Source organism: Blennius ocellaris (assembly GCF_963422515.1).
Source record: "Blennius ocellaris genome assembly, chromosome: 11".
NCBI classification, from domain to species: Eukaryota; Metazoa; Chordata; class Actinopteri; order Blenniiformes; family Blenniidae; genus Blennius; species Blennius ocellaris.
Genome location: NC_137660.1, coordinates 2,382,462 through 2,401,789, shown reverse-complemented (window position 1 = coordinate 2,401,789; position 19,328 = coordinate 2,382,462). Strand labels below are relative to the sequence as shown.

Sequence of the window (19,328 nt, the reverse complement as noted above, 5' to 3'; positions counted from 1 at the left end):
TTTAAAATCCTCCACAGGACACACATCAAAAATTACAATATTTTCTATGAACTGTCAGGAATGGGTATCATTAATCTTAAATATATTTAGAGTTGAAAAAGGAAGATGTAGCGTTTATTCACTTCATTTGATCATAGTGTTTTTTTAATTGGAACTTTTCATTTATTTTTTTATATGACCTGAAACATTTTAAGACGTTAAATAACATTTTAAGATTTTTTTTTTTATTCAGGAAGTAATTCGGGCAGCCTTTTTAATTTTGAACAGGCGCCGAGGACAGCTCGGGGTCCTCCCATCAACAACACCGGAAAAAAACACGTGAACGTGAGTAAAAATGTGTACAAATTATTTTTAAATTATTAAAACGAGCTATTAGACTAAAGTGTATGTGATTTACATCCATCTGATTTTGAGACCAACAGAAAATTAACTTTAATCAACGGGAACTGGACAATACCATTCTCTTTATCCTCAGACTGTTTAAAAGCCGAATTAAAATGCTCTCTGGATTCGGTCTGAATGAGTTTCACTGTAATTTACTTTACATATCGATGTTGCGCTTTATTTTGGCTCAGGTACAGTAAAGTAAACATTGGGTTTTTTGTTTTTTTTTTCAATCGTGATGCATTGTTTGTTTTGTTTTTTTATCACATGTGATATGACAGGTCTATTGTACAATGGTAACAGACTTGCGATTTCTGTTTACTCTGCGGTCAGAGAAGTCAAGACACATTTTTAGGTTAAAAAAAACACATGTTGCTATTAGTGGAGCTTTTATCGATCCTCACTTTATTCCCTTTGACTGACGTTTATATGGGATGAGTTTTGGTGTAGTAATATATGCATATACAGCATATGGAGTGACTGTATGATGTGTGTGTGTGTGTGTGTGTGTGTGTGTGTGTGTGTGTGTGTGTGTGTGTGTGTGTGTGTGTGTGTGTGTGTGTGTGTGTGTGGCAGAGGTCAGGATGGGTCGCTCCTCTAAAGACAAGAGAGACATTTACTACCGTCTGGCCAAAGAGGAGGGCTGGAGGGCGAGGAGCGCCTTCAAGCTGCTGCAGCTGGACCAGGAGTTCAACCTGTTCACAGGTCTCACACACACACACACACACACACACACACACACACACACACACACACACACACACACACACACACACACACACACCAATTCCTTCTGAGTCAGATTTAATTTTAATTGTTTTTTATCCATGAAACAAAACATTTCAAAATGTTCTCTACACAGTCAAATGAAATGAGGACAACATATTTGATTAAGGTGCTTTGAATTTACCGTTTAATTTCGAGTTTAATTTATTTAGTTTTTATGGTAAAAGTATGTTAAACTTTACAAGCAGATGAAGTGCATAAAATGTATTGCTGAAATCTGATTAAATGGATCTACATTATTAGCAACTATTAACTAACCTAACTAACAACACAAGAAAGCAACACAATCAGTTGAACGTAAGGAGAAAGTGTTGAGATGAGTGTCTGCCGCTCACAAAGCAGTCGAAATATTTCAGTTATAGCAGACATTCTTCTCACAACTGAAATATCTTAGAGTTTAGTGTAAATGAAGGTCATTTCTCATCATTGAATCAATGCTTGTCTTTTATTAAAGCATCAGTTGCCCTCAAAATGATGCTAACTCAACATGGCGGACTCGTTTTTGGGTTCAACTTTAAAACGTTGAACTTGAAGCACCTCCGAGTAAAGTTGTGTTTTAACCACGGCGCCACTGCAGCAACTCTCCGAGGCCTGAGCTTCACAGGTTTGTGACAAATATTAACTTGCAGGTGAATGGGTCATTTTGTGTTTTCCCCCCTCAGGGGTGAGCAGAGCAGTGGATCTGTGTGCGGCGCCTGGCAGCTGGAGTCAAGTCCTCAGTCGAAAACTCAGGTTGCGTCTTCATACACGAACACGTATCTTAACCTCAAACCTCCGTAGGGATACAGTTTATTATATTGTCCACGAGAGAGCTGGATGCTGTCAAGGGCTGAATCGTCTCCAGCTACTGGTTTACCCAGAAGGAGTTGATAGGGCAGAACGACCTAAACTCAGTGAAACTGTTTAGTTATTAACCATGTTTCTTTAGGCTAAACAGACTTGGAACAAATCAAGGACCAGAACCAAATCATATTTCAAAGCGCAGTGAAAAGGTTTTTCTTTTAATATTGTCAACAAGATTGCATCTCCCTAAAAACGTTCCCTCTCCAAAGTGCGAGTCTCACAATCTGCACGATCATTGTCCAGTGGATCTGATCCATACACGGGTCGGGAGACACCGCCGTTCTCTGGATTCAGCTCTTATCCAGAACATAGCCTGCCCCGGAGCAGGATAGCGGTTCAGTGTAAGTTACCGTGGTGATTCACCCCGTTAAGATGTGAACCAGCTTCATACAGAAAACCAGAGTTAAACCTGAAGTGACCTGCTCACACAGGCCTGGGCTTCAGGAGAGGAGCAGCGCTGCGCACTGAACAGAGATCCAGATCATACAGGGGTTTTAAAGCATGCGGTTCCCTCTGAGCAGAGAGCGGGAGGAGAAGGGCGAGGAGGTGAAGATCGTGGCGGTGGACCTGCAGGCCATGGCTCCTCTGTCTGGGGTCACACAGATCCAGGGAGACATCACCAAGGTGAGGAGGTGAGGGTTCCTCCCTCGGCTCGGTAGCAGAACTCGTGATGTGAATTCCCTCCTCTCAGGTGTCCACGGCTCAAGAGATCATCCGTCACTTTGAGGGTCAGCCGGCCGACCTGGTGGTGTGTGACGGAGCTCCTGACGGTGAGGCCCTCGCCTCCCCCTCGCCTCCCCCTCGCCTGCTCGCTCTCCCTGGTGCTGTGTCACTCACTGTGCAGTCTCACCCCCGCAGTGACTGGCCTCCACGACGTGGACGAGTACATCCAGGCTCAGCTCCTCCTGGCTGTGAGTATAACGGCGCTGCGCTTGATTCACCTCTCAGGTGCCGACAGGCTGACAGCCGGTTGTCTCTTAGGCGCTGAACATCACCACTCATGTCCTGAAGCCTGGAGGAACTTTTGTGGCCAAGGTGAGTCGGGCGTTTATCCAGCAGTCTGAAAAGCTTTGGAACAAAATGTTTGCACCAGTGCAAGAGAGTTAAAAAGTTTTGTCTTCTCGTAAGAACAACCGCGACCCTGATCAACAGATCCAGGATCAGTTTCCTGGTTGACTGATCCAGACTCTGAATCCTGATCACCGTTACTACCAAGCAGGTTATCAACTCTCTAATGAGGCAGAACCATGGTTCTGCCTTCAACCACTGGCTTTCTCCCTCTTTACCTTTGGCGTGTCACAGATCTTCCGAGGGAAGGATGTGACGCTGCTCTACTCTCAGCTGAAGATCTTCTTCAGTCAAGTGACCTGTGCCAAACCTCGGAGCAGCCGGAACTCCAGCATCGGTGAGTCTTCACCTCTCCCAGCCAACACGCCCACATGGAGACAAAACACTGGCCTCTCTCCTTCATATTGTCACAAAGCCTGAAGCAGAATCCCAAATGGCTCCAAGGTCTTCTAAAAGGATGTTTTCTGTCTCCAGAAGCCTTCGTGGTCTGTCAGAGCTACTCTCCTCCAGAAGGTTACGTTCCCAACATGTCCAACCCTCTGCTGGACCACTCCTACGGTAACCTTGAACCGGGTTTGGACAAACAGTGCTCACAAAATGTTCTGGGATATTCAGCCTTCAGGTGAAATTTCAGGATGACTGTTGCTCTCTGGGGAAAACTTGTTCACGTTGAGCAGAATCGATGTTGGAGACGTCAAGGAGACGCTCTGGATCTTTGGTGGTGGAGGTGTTGCAGTGTTCACTGGCAAACCCAGAGTACCTGAAGAACATAATAGTCGTTGTGCCTCTCCATGAACCACACAGGCCTCATTTCATCTTCACGGACCACAGAGGCGTCGGCCTGAACTTTCTGCTGAGTCGCTGTAGAAGCTCAGGACTCTGGACCCAGAACCTCAATGGGCTGAGGGCCGTCCTCCAAGAAGAGTGGGGTGTCATGACTCAGTCATTTTCAACGTTTAGCTAAGCCCCGCCCACATGAGTTCCTGCTGCTCACGTGGCCGACTGCTTGTTTACATGTCAGCTGTCGGTGGAGAAACCATAATGCAACAGGCGCTAGCCAGCTTAGCGTCAAGCCACCTAGCTCACTGGATTAGGTAGCGACATTGATCTCAGTGGCTAACATCAGTGTTTGCTAGGTAAGCTAGGTGGCTAGCTTCAGGAAGCTCGTCACTGCGAGTGCCATGGGATCAATACACGACTGAGGCCCCATTTATACGACAACGTTTCACTTGACTACACCTATTCCGTTGAGAAAAGGAGTGTGTTTACACTGCAGCAGCAGACACACTGACGGCGACGTAGTTAGTATGCCGGGCCACAAGAGGGCGCTGTTGCTTGATTTTCTAATCAGGGGTCGATCTTAATGCTAGTCCGAGACCAGTACATATTTCTACGGACTGGTACACATTTCCGATGTGCAAAATTAGACATTTCCGATCCAACTTGCGGAGATTTCAGATCCACGAAGCCTCGTCTGCTTTATTGTTACCCGCTGGCTGCTCTGCTAGGGAAGTTAGCATTGCAGCTAACCAACCAACCATGGCATGTCTGCTGTTTTAACATATTTTACGCTCAAAACACCGCAAAGCGAACAACGTGGATGTTTGCAAAGCCGTTGTCCAGCAAGGTGACGGTGACGTCACCGTCAGCTCGGCGAGGAGAACGGCGCTGATCGCGGCCAGCGTTGCCAAGTCCTCAGTAAGGAGCTATTGGCTGTCCGCGACGTCGCTAGAAGTCGCTAAATGTCATCACCTAATTTGGATAATTGGACATTGGCGTGTAATTGCAAGGCGCCGTAGGAAAGAGGAATAACGTTGTGGAAGAGATACAGTTAGTAAAAAAAATGCCCTGAATATGTTTAGAACTGCAAATGAGCTTTCTGCTGCTGATTCTTGTGTTTTCATTTTTATTTGTCATTAAAATAGGCCATCACTTCTCAAAATAACTTCAAGCCTTGTTTAGCCCAAACGTGGCCCATGTACCTTGAGTTGAGAATTTGTATTTGTTAATCCGGTAAATCAATGACATTCATGTTAAAAAAATAATTGACTGGCCGCTCAGTGAACCAGTAAACTTGTTCATTCCCAGTGTGGACGCAGTGTGTTGAGGGTCTCCTCTGGTCTGCTGCAGGAGGGAGGGAGGCTCCTGTCGGGGCTTTTCCACCAGAAAGAACCAGGTTGTAGTTCGGATCCAGGACCAGACTGAGCACCAGTTCTTTGTCTTTCCACCACCAAAACCAGTTCTTAACAGAGGCTAAACTGGGGCTACTCTGGCTGCACTTCATTGCTGGGCCAGTGAAGAACCAGTCTGGAGCCAGATGTGTCATCAGGTGGGGGCGGAGTTATCTCTGCTTGCAAGGCGGAAGAGATGCGAACCAGCTTTCTGAAAACTACAATGAACATGAAGAGTGGTTATCAAGAAAAAAAAAACTAATGCATTGGAATGATGTAATCAGTGGCTCCTTGAAATTAATAATAGGAGGGAAGGAGGTGATTTAGTCGTTGATCTCGAGGTGCAGAGCTCCTCCACTGCACCTTCAGCTGCGACACATATAGAATTTAGAAGCAGTTTTCCATTGTTTTCACGGTTTTTATCCAAACATCATTCTAACTAACTTCACTTCCATGTCTTGTTTCGCGTTCTGACCGCAGGCTGAGGCAATACAGTGTGAGGCTGCTGCTCTGCTCTGAGACCCTCCAATATTGTGTTTTACCACAGAACTTTATAATGAAGCCAAACAAACTACATGCTACTGTAAATGAAAGCTGGATGTTTTAACCATAAAATGAGCCTTTTAATTAAAGGCTTCATGTGAAAGAGAACTTTAATCAGTGTGTTTACGTAGGTTTCTATTATAAATGGCTGTAGAGCTGTTCTATCATTCTACACCTCCATTCCTCATTCTATCATTCTACACCTCCATTCCTCATTCTATCATTCTACACCTCCATTCCTCCTCCTATCATTCTACACCTCCATTCCTCATTCTATCATTCTACACCTCCATTCCTCATTCTATCATTCTACACCTCCATTCCTCGTTCTATCATTCTACACCTCCATTCCTCATTCTATCATTCTACACCTCCATTCCTCCTCCTATCATTCTACACCTCCATTCCTCATTCTATCATTCTACACCTCCATTCCTCATTCTATCATTCTACACCTCCATTCCTCATTCTATCATTCTACACCTCCATTCCTCCTTCTATCATTCTACACCTCCATTCCTCCTCCTATCATTCTACACCTCCATTCCTCCTCCTATCATTCTACACCTCCATTCCTCGTTCTATCATTCTACACCTCCATTCCTCCTTCTATCATTCTACACCTCCATTCCTCGTTCTATCATTCTACACCTCCATTCCTCATTCTATCATTCTACACCTCCATTCCTCATTCTATCATTCTACACCTCCATTCCTCATTCTATCATTCTACACCTCCATTCCTCCTATCATTCTACACCTCCATTCCTCATTCTATCATTCTACACCTCCATTCCTCCTCCTATCATTCTACACCTCCATTCCTCCTATCATTCTACACCTCCATTCCTCGTTCTATCATTCTACACCTCCATTCCTCGTTCTGTCATTCTACACCTCCATTCCTCGTTCTATCATTCTACACCTCCATTCCTCCTATCATTCTACACCTCCATTCCTCATTCTATCATTCTACACCTCCATTCCTCCTATCATTCTACACCTCCATTCCTCATTCTATCATTCTACACCTCCATTCCTCCTATCATTCTACACCTCCATTCCTCATTCTATCATTCTACACCTCCATTCCTCATTCTATCATTCTACACCTCCATTCCTCATTCTATCATTCTACACCTCCATTCCTCATTCTATCATTCTACACCTCCATTCCTCGTTCTATCATTCTACACCTCCATTCCTCATTCTATCATTCTACACCTCCATTCCTCATTCTATCATTCTACACCTCCATTCCTCCTCCTATCATTCTACACCTCCATTCCTCCTATCATTCTACACCTCCATTCCTCATTCTATCATTCTACACCTCCATTCCTCCTCCTATCATTCTACACCTCCATTCCTCCTATCATTCTACACCTCCATTCCTCGTTCTATCATTCTACACCTCCATTCCTCGTTCTGTCATTCTACACCTCCATTCCTCGTTCTATCATTCTACACCTCCATTCCTCATTCTATCATTCTACACCTCCATTCCTCGTTCTATCATTCTACACCTCCATTCCTCCTTCTATCATTCTACACCTCCATTCCTCATTCTATCATTCTACACCTCCATTCCTCATTCTATCATTCTACACCTCCATTCCTCATTCTATCATTCTACACCTCCATTCCTTCTATCATTCTACACCTCCATTCCTCATTCTATCATTCTACACCTCCATTCCTCCTTCTATCATTCTACACCTCCATTCCTCCTTCTATCATTCTACACCTCCATTCCTCCTGATGTTGAAACATTTGATTCAGACACGTGCAAGAAAGTTGCCCAGTTGGCAACAGCAGGTGATTCACACCTCGGTGAAGCTGCGTCCTCCTCCACACTGAACTCCCTGAAAATAGTTCCAGTCATTTGTGCTGCTAGAGCTGGAAACACTGCAGCTTGTGCTGCGTTGATGAAGAATGTATCCAGGAATTAATAAAGTGATTGTGAGGTTGTAATGATAGAACTAGTTTATTAGAGACCACGACGTCACTCAGACCCCCACATTGTCCACATGGTTTATAGAACTAGTTTATTAGAGACCACGACGTCACTCAGACCCCCACATTGTCCACATGGTTTATAGAACTAGTTTATTAGAGATCACGACGTCACTCAGACCCTCACATTGTCCACATGGTTTATAGAACTAGTTTATTAGAGATCACGACGTCACTCAGACCCTCACATTGTCCACATGGTTTATAGAACTAGTTTATTAGAGACCATGACGTCACTCAGACCCCCACATTGTCCACATGGTTTATAGAACTAGTTTATTAGAGACCACGACGTCACTCAGACCCCCACATTGTCCACATGGTTTATAGAACTAGTTTATTAGAGACCACGACGTCACTCAGACCCCCACATTGTCCACATGGTTTATAGAACTAGTTTATTAGAGACCACGACGTCACTCAGACCCCCACATTGTCCACATGGTTTATAGAACTAGTTTATTAGAGACCACGACGTCACTCAGACCCCCACATTGTCCACATGGTTTATAGAACTAGTTTATTAGAGACCACGACGTCACTCAGACCCTCACATTGTCCACATGGTTTATAGAACTAGTTTATTAGAGACCACGACGTCACTCAGACCCTCACATTGTCCACATGGTTTATAGAACTAGTTTATTAGAGACCATGACGTCACTCAGACCCCCACATTGTCCACATGGTTTATAGAACTAGTTTATTAGAGACCATGACGTCACTCAGACCCACACATTGTCCACATGGTTTATAGAACTAGTTTATTAGAGACCACGACGTCACTCAGACCCCCACATTGTCCACATGGTTTATAGAACTAGTTTATTAGAGACCACGACGTCACTCAGACCCCCACATTGTCCACATGGTTTATAGAACTAGTTTATTAGAGACCATGACGTCACTCAGACCCCCACATTGTCCACACGGTTTATAGAACTAGTTTATTAGAGACCATGACGTCACTCAGACCCCCACATTGTCCACACGGTTTATAGAACTAGTTTATTAGAGACCATGACGTCACTCAGACCCCCACATTGTCCACACGGTTTATAGAACTAGTTTATTAGAGACCATGACGTCACTCAGACCCCCACATTGTCCACACGGTTTATAGAACTAGTTTATTAGAGACCATGACGTCACTCAGACCCCCACATTGTCCACACGGTTTATAGAACTAGTTTATTAGAGACCACGACGTCACTCAGACCCCCCACATTGTCCACACGGTTTATAGAACTAGTTTATTAGAGACCATGACGTCACTCAGACCCTCACATTGTCCAAATGGTTTATAGAACTAGTTTATTAGAGACCATGACGTCACTCAGACCCTCACATTGTCCACATGGTTTATAGAACTAGTTTATTAGAGACCATGACGTCACTCAGACCCCCACATTGTCCACATGGTTTATAGAACTAGTTTATTAGAGACCACGACGTCACTCAGACCCTCACATTGTCCACATGGTTTATAGAACTAGTTTATTAGAGACCACGACGTCACTCAGACCCTCACATTGTCCACATGGTTTATAGAACTAGTTTATTAGAGACCACGACGTCACTCAGACCCCCACATTGTCCACATGGTTTATAGAACTAGTTTATTAGAGACCACGACGTCACTCAGACCCTCACATTGTCCACATGGTTTATAGAACTAGTTTATTAGAGACCATGACGTCACTCAGACCCCCACATTGTCCACATGGTTTATAGAACTAGTTTATTAGAGACCATGACGTCACTCAGACCCCCACATTGTCCACATGGTTTATAGAACTAGTTTATTAGAGACCACGACGTCACTCCGACCCTCACATTGTCCACATGGTTTATAGAACTAGTTTATTAGAGACCACGACGTCACTCCGACCCTCACATTGTCCACATGGTTTATAGAACTAGTTTATTAGAGACCACGACGTCACTCAGACCCCCACATTGTCCACATGGTTTATAGAACTAGTTTATTAGAGACCATGACGTCACTCCGACCCTCACATTGTCCACATGGTTTATAGAACTAGTTTATTAGAGACCACGACGTCACTCAGACCCCCACATTGTCCACATGGTTTATAGAACTAGTTTATTAGAGACCACGACATCACTCAGACCCCCACATTGTCCACATGGTTTATAGAACTAGTTTATTAGAGACCCTGACGTCACTCAGACCCTCACATTGTCCACATGGTTTATAGAACTAGTTTATTAGAGACCACGACGTCACTCAGACCCTCACATTGTCCACGTGGTTTATAGAACTAGTTTATTAGAGACCATGACGTCACTCAGACCCCCACATTGTCCACATGGTTTATAGAACTAGTTTATTAGAGACCACGACGTCACTCACACCCTCACATTGTCCACATGGTTTATAGAACTAGTTTATTAGAGACCACGACGTCACTCAGACCCTCACATTGTCCACATGGTTTATAGAACTAGTTTATTAGAGACCACGACGTCACTCAGACCCCCACATTGTCCACATGGTTTATAGAACTAGTTTATTAGAGACCACGACGTCACTCAGACCCCCACATTGTCCACATGGTTTATAGAACTAGTTTATTAGAGACCATGACGTCACTCAGACCCCCACATTGTCCACATGGTTTATAGAACTAGTTTATTAGAGACCACGACGTCACTCAGACCCCCACATTGTCCACATGGTTTATAGAACTAGTTTATTAGAGACCATGACGTCACTCAGACCCTCACATTGTCCACATGGTTTATAGAACTAGTTTATTAGAGACCACGACGTCACTCAGACCCCCACATTGTCCACATGGTTTATAGAACTAGTTTATTAGAGACCACGACGTCACTCAGACCCCCACATTGTCCACATGGTTTATAGAACTAGTTTATTAGAGACCATGACGTCACTCAGACCCCCACATTGTCCACATGGTTTACAGAACTAGTTTATTAGAGACCCACATTGTCCACATGGTTTATAGAACTAGTTTATTAGAGACCCTGACGTCACTCAGACCCTCACATTGTCCACACGGTTTATAGAACTAGTTTATTAGAGACCACGACGTCACTCAGACCCCCACATTGTCCACACGGTTTATAGAACTAGTTTATTAGAGACCACGACGTCACTCAGACCCCCACATTGTCCACACGGTTTATAGAACTAGTTTATTAGAGACCATGACATCACTCAGACCCCCACATTGTCCACATGGTTTATAGAACTAGTTTATTAGAGACCACGACGTCACTCAGACCCCCACATTGTCCACATGGTTTATAGAACTAGTTTATTAGAGACCACGACGTCACTCAGACCCCCACATTGTCCACATGGTTTATAGAACTAGTTTATTAGAGACCACGACGTCACTCAGACCCCCACATTGTCCACATGGTTTATAGAACTAGTTTATTAGAGACCACGACGTCACTCAGACCCCCACATTGTCCACATGGTTTATAGAACTAGTTTATTAGAGACCACGACGTCACTCAGACCCCCACATTGTCCACATGGTTTATAGAACTAGTTTATTAGAGACCACGACGTCACTCAGACCCCCACATTGTCCACATGGTTTATAGAACTAGTTTATTAGAGACCACGACGTCACTCAGAGCCTCACATTGTCCACATGGTTTATAGAACTAGTTTATTAGAGACCATGACGTCACTCAGACCCCCACATTGTCCACATGGTTTATAGAACTAGTTTATTAGAGACCACGACGTCACTCAGACCCCCACATTGTCCACATGGTTTATAGAACTAGTTTATTAGAGACCACGACGTCACTCAGACCCTCACATTGTCCACATGGTTTATAGAACTAGTTTATTAGAGACCATGACGTCACTCAGACACTCACATTGTCCACATGGTTTATAGAACTAGTTTATTAGAGACCATGACGTCACTCAGACCCCCACATTGTCCACATGGTTTATAGAACTAGTTTATTAGAGACCATGACGTCACTCAGACCCTCACATTGTCCACATGGTTTATAGAACTAGTTTATTAGAGACCATGACGTCACTCAGACCCTCACATTGTCCACATGGTTTATAGAACTAGTTTATTAGAGACCATGACGTCACTCAGACCCTCACATTGTCCACATGGTTTATAGAACTAGTTTATTAGAGACCATGACGTCACTCAGACCCTCACATTGTCCACATGGTTTATAGAACTAGTTTATTAGAGACCACGACGTCACTCAGACCCTCACATTGTCCACATGGTTTATAGAACTAGTTTATTAGAGACCACGACGTCACTCAGACCCTCACATTGTCCACATGGTTTATAGAACTAGTTTATTAGAGACCACGACGTCACTCAGACCCCCACATTGTCCACATGGTTTATAGAACTAGTTTATTAGAGACCACGACGTCACTCAGACCCCCACATTGTCCACATGGTTTATAGAACTAGTTTATTAGAGACCACGACGTCACTCAGACCCCCACATTGTCCACATGGTTTATAGAACTAGTTTATTAGAGACCACGACGTCACTCAGACCCCCACATTGTCCACATGGTTTATAGAACTAGTTTATTAGAGACCACGACGTCACTCAGACCCCCACATTGTCCACATGGTTTATAGAACTAGTTTATTAGAGACCACGACGTCACTCAGACCCCCACATTGTCCACATGGTTTATAGAACTAGTTTATTAGAGACCACGACGTCACTCAGACCCCCACATTGTCCACATGGTTTATAGAACTAGTTTATTAGAGACCACGACGTCACTCAGACCCCCACATTGTCCACATGGTTTATAGAACTAGTTTATTAGAGACCACGACGTCACTCAGACCCCCACATTGTCCACTTGGTTTATAGAACTAGTTTATTAGAGACCACGACGTCACTCAGACCCCCACATTGTCCACATGGTTTATAGAACTAGTTTATTAGAGACCATGACGTCACTCAGACCCCCACATTGTCCACATGGTTTATAGAACTAGTTTATTAGAGACCACGACGTCACTCAGACCCTCACATTGTCCACATGGTTTATAGAACTAGTTTATTAGAGACCATGACGTCACTCAGACCCCCACATTGTCCACATGGTTTATAGAACTAGTTTATTAGAGACCATGACGTCACTCAGACCCTCACATTGTCCACATGGTTTATAGAACTAGTTTATTAGAGACCATGACGTCACTCAGACCCCCACATTGTCCACATGGTTTATAGAACTAGTTTATTAGAGACCACGACGTCACTCAGACCCCCACATTGTCCACATGGTTTATAGAACTAGTTTATTAGAGACCATGACGTCACTCAGACCCTCACATTGTCCACATGGTTTATAGAACTAGTTTATTAGAGACCATGACGTCACTCAGACCCCCACATTGTCCACATGGTTTATAGAACTAGTTTATTAGAGACCAGACGTCACTCAGACCCCCACATTGTCCACATGGTTTATAGAACTAGTTTATTAGAGACCACGACGTCACTCAGACCCTCACATTGTCCACATGGTTTATAGAACTAGTTTATTAGAGACCACGACGTCACTCAGACCCCCACATTGTCCACATGGTTTATAGAACTAGTTTATTAGAGACCACGACGTCACTCAGACCCTCACATTGTCCACATGGTTTATAGAACTAGTTTATTAGAGACCACGACGTCACTCAGACCCTCACATTGTCCACATGGTTTATAGAACTAGTTTATTAGAGACCATGACGTCACTCAGACCCTCACATTGTCCACATGGTTTATAGAACTAGTTTATTAGAGACCAGACGTCACTCAGACCCCCACATTGTCCACATGGTTTATAGAACTAGTTTATTAGAGACCACGACGTCACTCAGACCCTCACATTGTCCACATGGTTTATAGAACTAGTTTATTAGAGACCACGACGTCACTCAGACCCCCACATTGTCCACATGGTTTATAGAACTAGTTTATTAGAGACCACGACGTCACTCAGACCCTCACATTGTCCACATGGTTTATAGAACTAGTTTATTAGAGACCACGACGTCACTCAGACCCTCACATTGTCCACATGGTTTATAGAACTAGTTTATTAGAGACCATGACGTCACTCAGACCCCCACATTGTCCAAACTGAACAAAAATAGTTTGTATTATTTCTTTTTCTCACCTTCTACTAACATCAAGTTGTCTGTAGAGAGAAAACATGTAAACATTCCTACATGTATTACTTTACTGTAGAGAGGAGTTTATTACAGCCTCATATAAAATCAACTATAGTGATAATAATAATATTAAAGCGCACAGCTCTGGTATCAGAATAGTATCAGTATCAGCAGATCTCCACATTTGGGTATCGGATCGAATCGGAAGTGAAAAAACGTAGGTCGGTGCTTTCCTACTGCAATGTAGGTGAGCAAGTTCCTGAAGCCGTCCCTCGATCACACACCTGAAATACATTTGAATGTTCATGAATTGTGCTTCAATACTTGTTTTGAAAATATTTTAGCAACAACAAACTGGATCCACATTTTATCAGTTTGTGTTCTACATTATTCTGTCCTGCATCAGTTTTGTCTTTTTATTGGTGCACTCTGGTCACTGAATTATATCATTTAATGTCTCATACTAAAATACATTTTTGGTCTAAAACTAGTCATTAATTCTCTAGTATTCTCTATTACACATTAAAATGAGAACAACTGGAGAACTTTCAAGCTGTTGCTGCTCGATGTCGCCTAAAGTTGACACAATCCTGAGCCGTTCTAGTTTTTTGCCGCGTGCCATAAGGGAAGAAAACTCTAAGATGATGCACCTGCAACACAAAATGTAGCATTTAAAAAAAAAAATAAAAATCAATTGTTATTTCTATGATCGTAATTTTAATATAGCATGAAACTGTTTTTGTTTAACAAGATATATTTCACTGAGTGCAGAACTAGTGTAAAGTCTGCAGGACCAGTGTAACCCAAGGCTCACTGGTCCGCTCGACTGGTGGGGAAACAAATGAATCTATCCCTGGTAATGAAGCCTCACAGACGTGTGCAGAGAAGAATAGGCGATAAACGTGAGGAAAAAGTGGAGAACCCGACATCCGGATGGACTGATGACGCATCAGGGGAGAGTTTCAACTATAAAACTACTGACGTGGAGGAGAAAACTAGAAAACAAACGGATTCATACCACGTGGGTCACCATGTTGGTTCACAAGTGGATGAGTGGAAGGAATCTTCTCACTTTGGCACATATGCAGACGTCCTTGTTTCTAGTTGTGGCGTTGAATTTGTGTTCTGACACTCAACTTCAGACATTTGTCCATGTTTTGTTTGTGTTTACAGTAAACCTCGTCGTTCGTCCTTTCAGGATACTTCGCTGTTGCATCATTTGACCATTTTTTGGTCTAAAATGACTTAAATAGCCCAGAAAACAAGAGTGTGCAGGTATGGTACTCTACGGAGCGGAGAATTTTCCTCGGTCAGGCTGTTGGTAGTTTAATGCTATTGGTTCATCTGTGTTTGGGGGCGGGGCTTCACAAAAGGTTATTGAGTTATTGAGACGTTACTTGTTGTGGTAAACCCTCCACTGCTGTTGGCTTTTGTTTCAATAAATAGTTTGAGATGAGTTTCTACTTAAATATCCTGCTTTAATGATGTAAGATTCATTTTTAAAGTTTCCTATAAATTTCACCTGAAAGCCGAACGTCCCGATCTTTTTGTAAGCAAACTATTTGGGCCTTTTCTCATCTGAACTTTTACCTTTGGGGCTTCCAGCTCACATGTAGAATGATGGAATTGATCTGTGATATTGAATGAGTTCTGCATTTTGTGTCTGTAGATGTGGACTTTAACCAGTTAGAGGGTCCAAACCGCACCATCGTTCCCTTCCTGGCCTGCGGCGACCTCAGTGCCTTCGACTCAGACAGGACGTACCCCCTCCAGGTGAGCAGGGCTCAGCCAATCAGACAGCAGAAACCTGCATCGCTGTTTCTCACTTCAGCTCACCATTATGATCAAATTCGACCAGTTCAGGCTCCACATGCAGTTCCTGCTCAGTGTCAGTCCTGTTTATTAAAATGAGTCTAATAATCTATAAATTCTGGGAGGATCAAGTTTCCCAGTTTCAGTGCTGCAATGGCATGAAAATGTTCACATTTTGTAATCCTCCTAAAAAGCTTTCAAGTTATCAGACTGTATGATTCCTGTATGTCTCATGAACAAATCAGAAACAGCAGTGAGACTGTGATATTTTCAGACCTTGGAAAACATTAAAGTCCTAGTGAAATGTAAAACACTACTTTGCAAAAAACGATAGTTGTGGTACTCCTTCTATGGTTCCTCCGACTCTGCCCCACCACTGTTGTCACATAACAAAGTTATTTGAATGTTGAATCTCCAGCCGAGGAAGTCGGGGGAATCCTTCTTCGTGGGCGTGACGTCAAGAGTTGTGCAGATCTCCATCTGTTGTGTTTATATCGGCTTGTTTCCTCTTAAATATCCAAGTTTTTACAGTGTTTTGAAGTTATAGTCTGCGTTTTATGAGCCTTGACGAAAGATTGAGCCTGGAAGAGACCAGAGAGGAGAAAAGGAGCACAGGCGGCGGGAGCGGCTAGCCATTAGCTCGCGCGGCTAGCCGCTAGCTCGAGCAGCTAGTAGACGATCAAGTAATATCTGGACTCATCTTCAGTGATTCCAGTGGGAAAAGCGCTTCGACATGATCCAGGAGTTCTAAAGTCGTTCTGCCAAAAGTCAGGAGCCTCAAAGCCTCAAAGGTGAAAAGTGGCGGCTGCTGAGGCGAGGAGACGAGGACGAATGGAGGACGAAGCGTCTTCTGCTTCCTCAAACATGTTCCAGACGGGGTCACCGATGGCAGAACCACCTTCTGTGTCTTCTTCATCAATCACTGGCTTTGAAATGACCATGATGATGAAATATGGTTCAATTCAGCCTCTTCGTGGTCAAAACTCTGATCCTCCATAATGTAAACACAACTTGGGCGTGTGCACAACTCGTGATGTCACTCTATTATTGTCAGAAGCTCCGCCCAGCAGAGGAAATAGCGCCGTTTATCGGCTATTTTCTCGCAGATTGTCGTGTTTTAACATTTTACCTTCAGCCAGTTAGCAGGAAAATGTTCTAGAAGAGACACCAGAGAGTTTTGGAGGTTGAATTTTCATTTCACTTGGACTTTAAGGGGCCACTTTTAGTCTCTCGGGCCACGAGTTTGACACCCGTGTTTTGACGGGTATGTGCCATGGATGATTGAAATCTAAAATTAGAATTTCACTTTGGATAGATGATATTAAGGATTCACTTACTGCAAGATGATTATATATATACTTTGCTGTTGAAGCCCAGTAAATGTTTATCCACATTTGAGTCCATCATTGATTGCAATTTATTATGAATATTGTTAAACTAAATATATGTTCATGTAAAAATGATCAAATATGGCCACTTTAATAAAAATCAGTTAGAATTCTTCAGTGTGGTGGAGTGGAGGACAGGGTTGTAAACCACTTTGTTGCAGTTTGTCCTCATTTTCACATTCAGACGTTGAACTGATTTCATGTACACCGGGTGTCCAACAGGCCAAGGACCAGCCACAATCCGGGCGACAAGTGCCGAAGCAAATTGTAAAGATTTCTTGAAACATTTCTTAAGCATCGCGACGCAACACAACGCTGAGCCCCGAGCTGAGAGGTCGCTGACGCTCCGTCAAACATTGCAAACTAGCATTAGCCTCAAAGCCACGCCGCAGCGGGAGTTTGTAAAAACACCCAGAATGCAACAGCTACAGGTGGAGTTTTTTTCTTTTTTTGGACATTCCACTGTGTTTTGCACCAGAAGGTTTCGTTAAAATTAGTCGTGATTTTATGTCAGAATTGTTTGTTTTAGTGAAAATATCGACACTTTGATCATGTATGGCGTATAGCACCACAACACAAAGAAGAACTTTACATTTGAAAGAAAAGGTTATTGTGGCTCTCTTCAACCAGTCCTGAACTGAAATGTGCTTGTAAACACCGGATCTACACCTCCAGCCATAGATTTACAAGGAGGTTATTTAAAGGGAAAACCCGTAACAAAAGATGAAAATGAATTTTAATTTGAACTTGTCTTTCTTCAGCTCGATGATGGTAAACCTTACCAGTACACGCCCCCCACCCAGCCGCCGATACACCCCCCCTACCAAGAGGCCTGCCACCTCCGCAAAAACAACCTGCTGTCCACAGAGGACGCTCCACCCCTGTGTTCCCGGCAGAGGCAGGAGGGGGCGGGGTCACCGAGACAGGAGGGGGCGGGGTCACTGAGCCAGGAGGGGGCGGGGTCACCGAGCCAGGAGGGGGCGGGGTGACAGACCAAACCCACCTGCGACATGAAGACACACACTTGTACCTGACACTGTGCTATTCGGTTCACTGTTTTTTTTTAAAAAAAGCTCCATGATGGATCTTTTTTTATCGATATATTATTGGTTTGAAACTTGTATTGTCTGCAAATAAATGTCTTTTTGGCAACCCAAGTACTGCGTTTGTGTTATTTTAAATGTGGAAAAACATAACGGTGAGAGAAGAGTGCCACAAAAGCAAAATAATCTTTGCCTTTATGTTACATGATCAGTAAATGTCAAATTTCCAGTGGCGATTGAAGTACTTTTAAGCGTAAACCTGAACTGTGGAAAAGCTACCAGAGGCAAGGAATCTGAACCAGAAAGGGGTTTATTGGCGGGTATAACATGGTAGAACGGTAAACAAGGTCAAAAGTGCAATAAGAAGAAAAACAGTGCAAACATGGTGAGTTGAAATGCCGAAGGGAGATCGTGAATGAATTGTCAGAGGAGGATGTTTAGAATGTATATAGATGTAGTGTATATAGCCTCTGGCGGTGGGGGTGGAGGGCTCAGTGCTTGCTTGTGTGAGGAGATCCTCCTGTATCGTCTGTAAAATCACAATTTAAGAGAAAGTACAGATAGGCAGACAGCTCAGAACTCCTGGAAGGAAATATATTAAAAAAAAACAACTTTAGGAAAGGTGGAGAACGCCGGCCACCTGAAGTACCAACATTTTCCAGATCATTGCGTTTGGGATCCTTTCTGCTCTCACTGCACCGACTGTCGATTCAAATCACCTCTTGGCTACTGCGAGATGCTGCTGCAGCGGACTTCACTGACCGAGGTGAACTAAACCTCTCAGAACAGTCCGTGTGGTGTCTACCACCGACTGCATGCAGACCACTCACTGCCCCAGCCAAACGTGTCTCGACCTCTCCCCGGCTGTTGTGACCAGATCTACAGTCATCGCAAAGGGTTTCCTTAAAAGTCTTTGTCGCCTCGCCACGGTCCGCTGTCCTACAAGCAACAACCCTGCGCCAACGATCTGGATGCTGAGGATCAATGTCGGAGCATTCCTCACCGCAGAAAAGGTCATGTTGCCTGGAGGTGAAGTTAGTCGAGGCAGACTGACGCTGGCGTTTTACTGCAGATGTCTCTTCACAT

The 19,328-nt window shown here is 43.7% G+C and overlaps 1 protein-coding gene across 1 annotated transcript; it reads left to right on the top strand.

Annotated features, from left to right (window-relative positions):
* Positions 1-279: 279 nt before the first annotated feature.
* On the top strand, positions 280-18,188 carry ftsj1 (FtsJ RNA 2'-O-methyltransferase 1; the record flags this gene model as incomplete). Its single annotated transcript, XM_080505511.1, has 11 exons — positions 280-324; positions 961-1,089; positions 1,833-1,902; positions 2,535-2,637; positions 2,705-2,783; positions 2,872-2,924; positions 2,995-3,048; positions 3,316-3,418; positions 3,556-3,639; positions 15,669-15,772; positions 17,961-18,188. The coding sequence occupies exons 2-11, from the start codon at positions 969-971 to the stop codon at positions 18,186-18,188; spliced, it is 999 nt and encodes a 332-aa protein (XP_080361637.1). The 5' UTR covers positions 280-324; positions 961-968.
* Between the last annotated feature and the right edge of the window lie 1,140 nt (positions 18,189-19,328).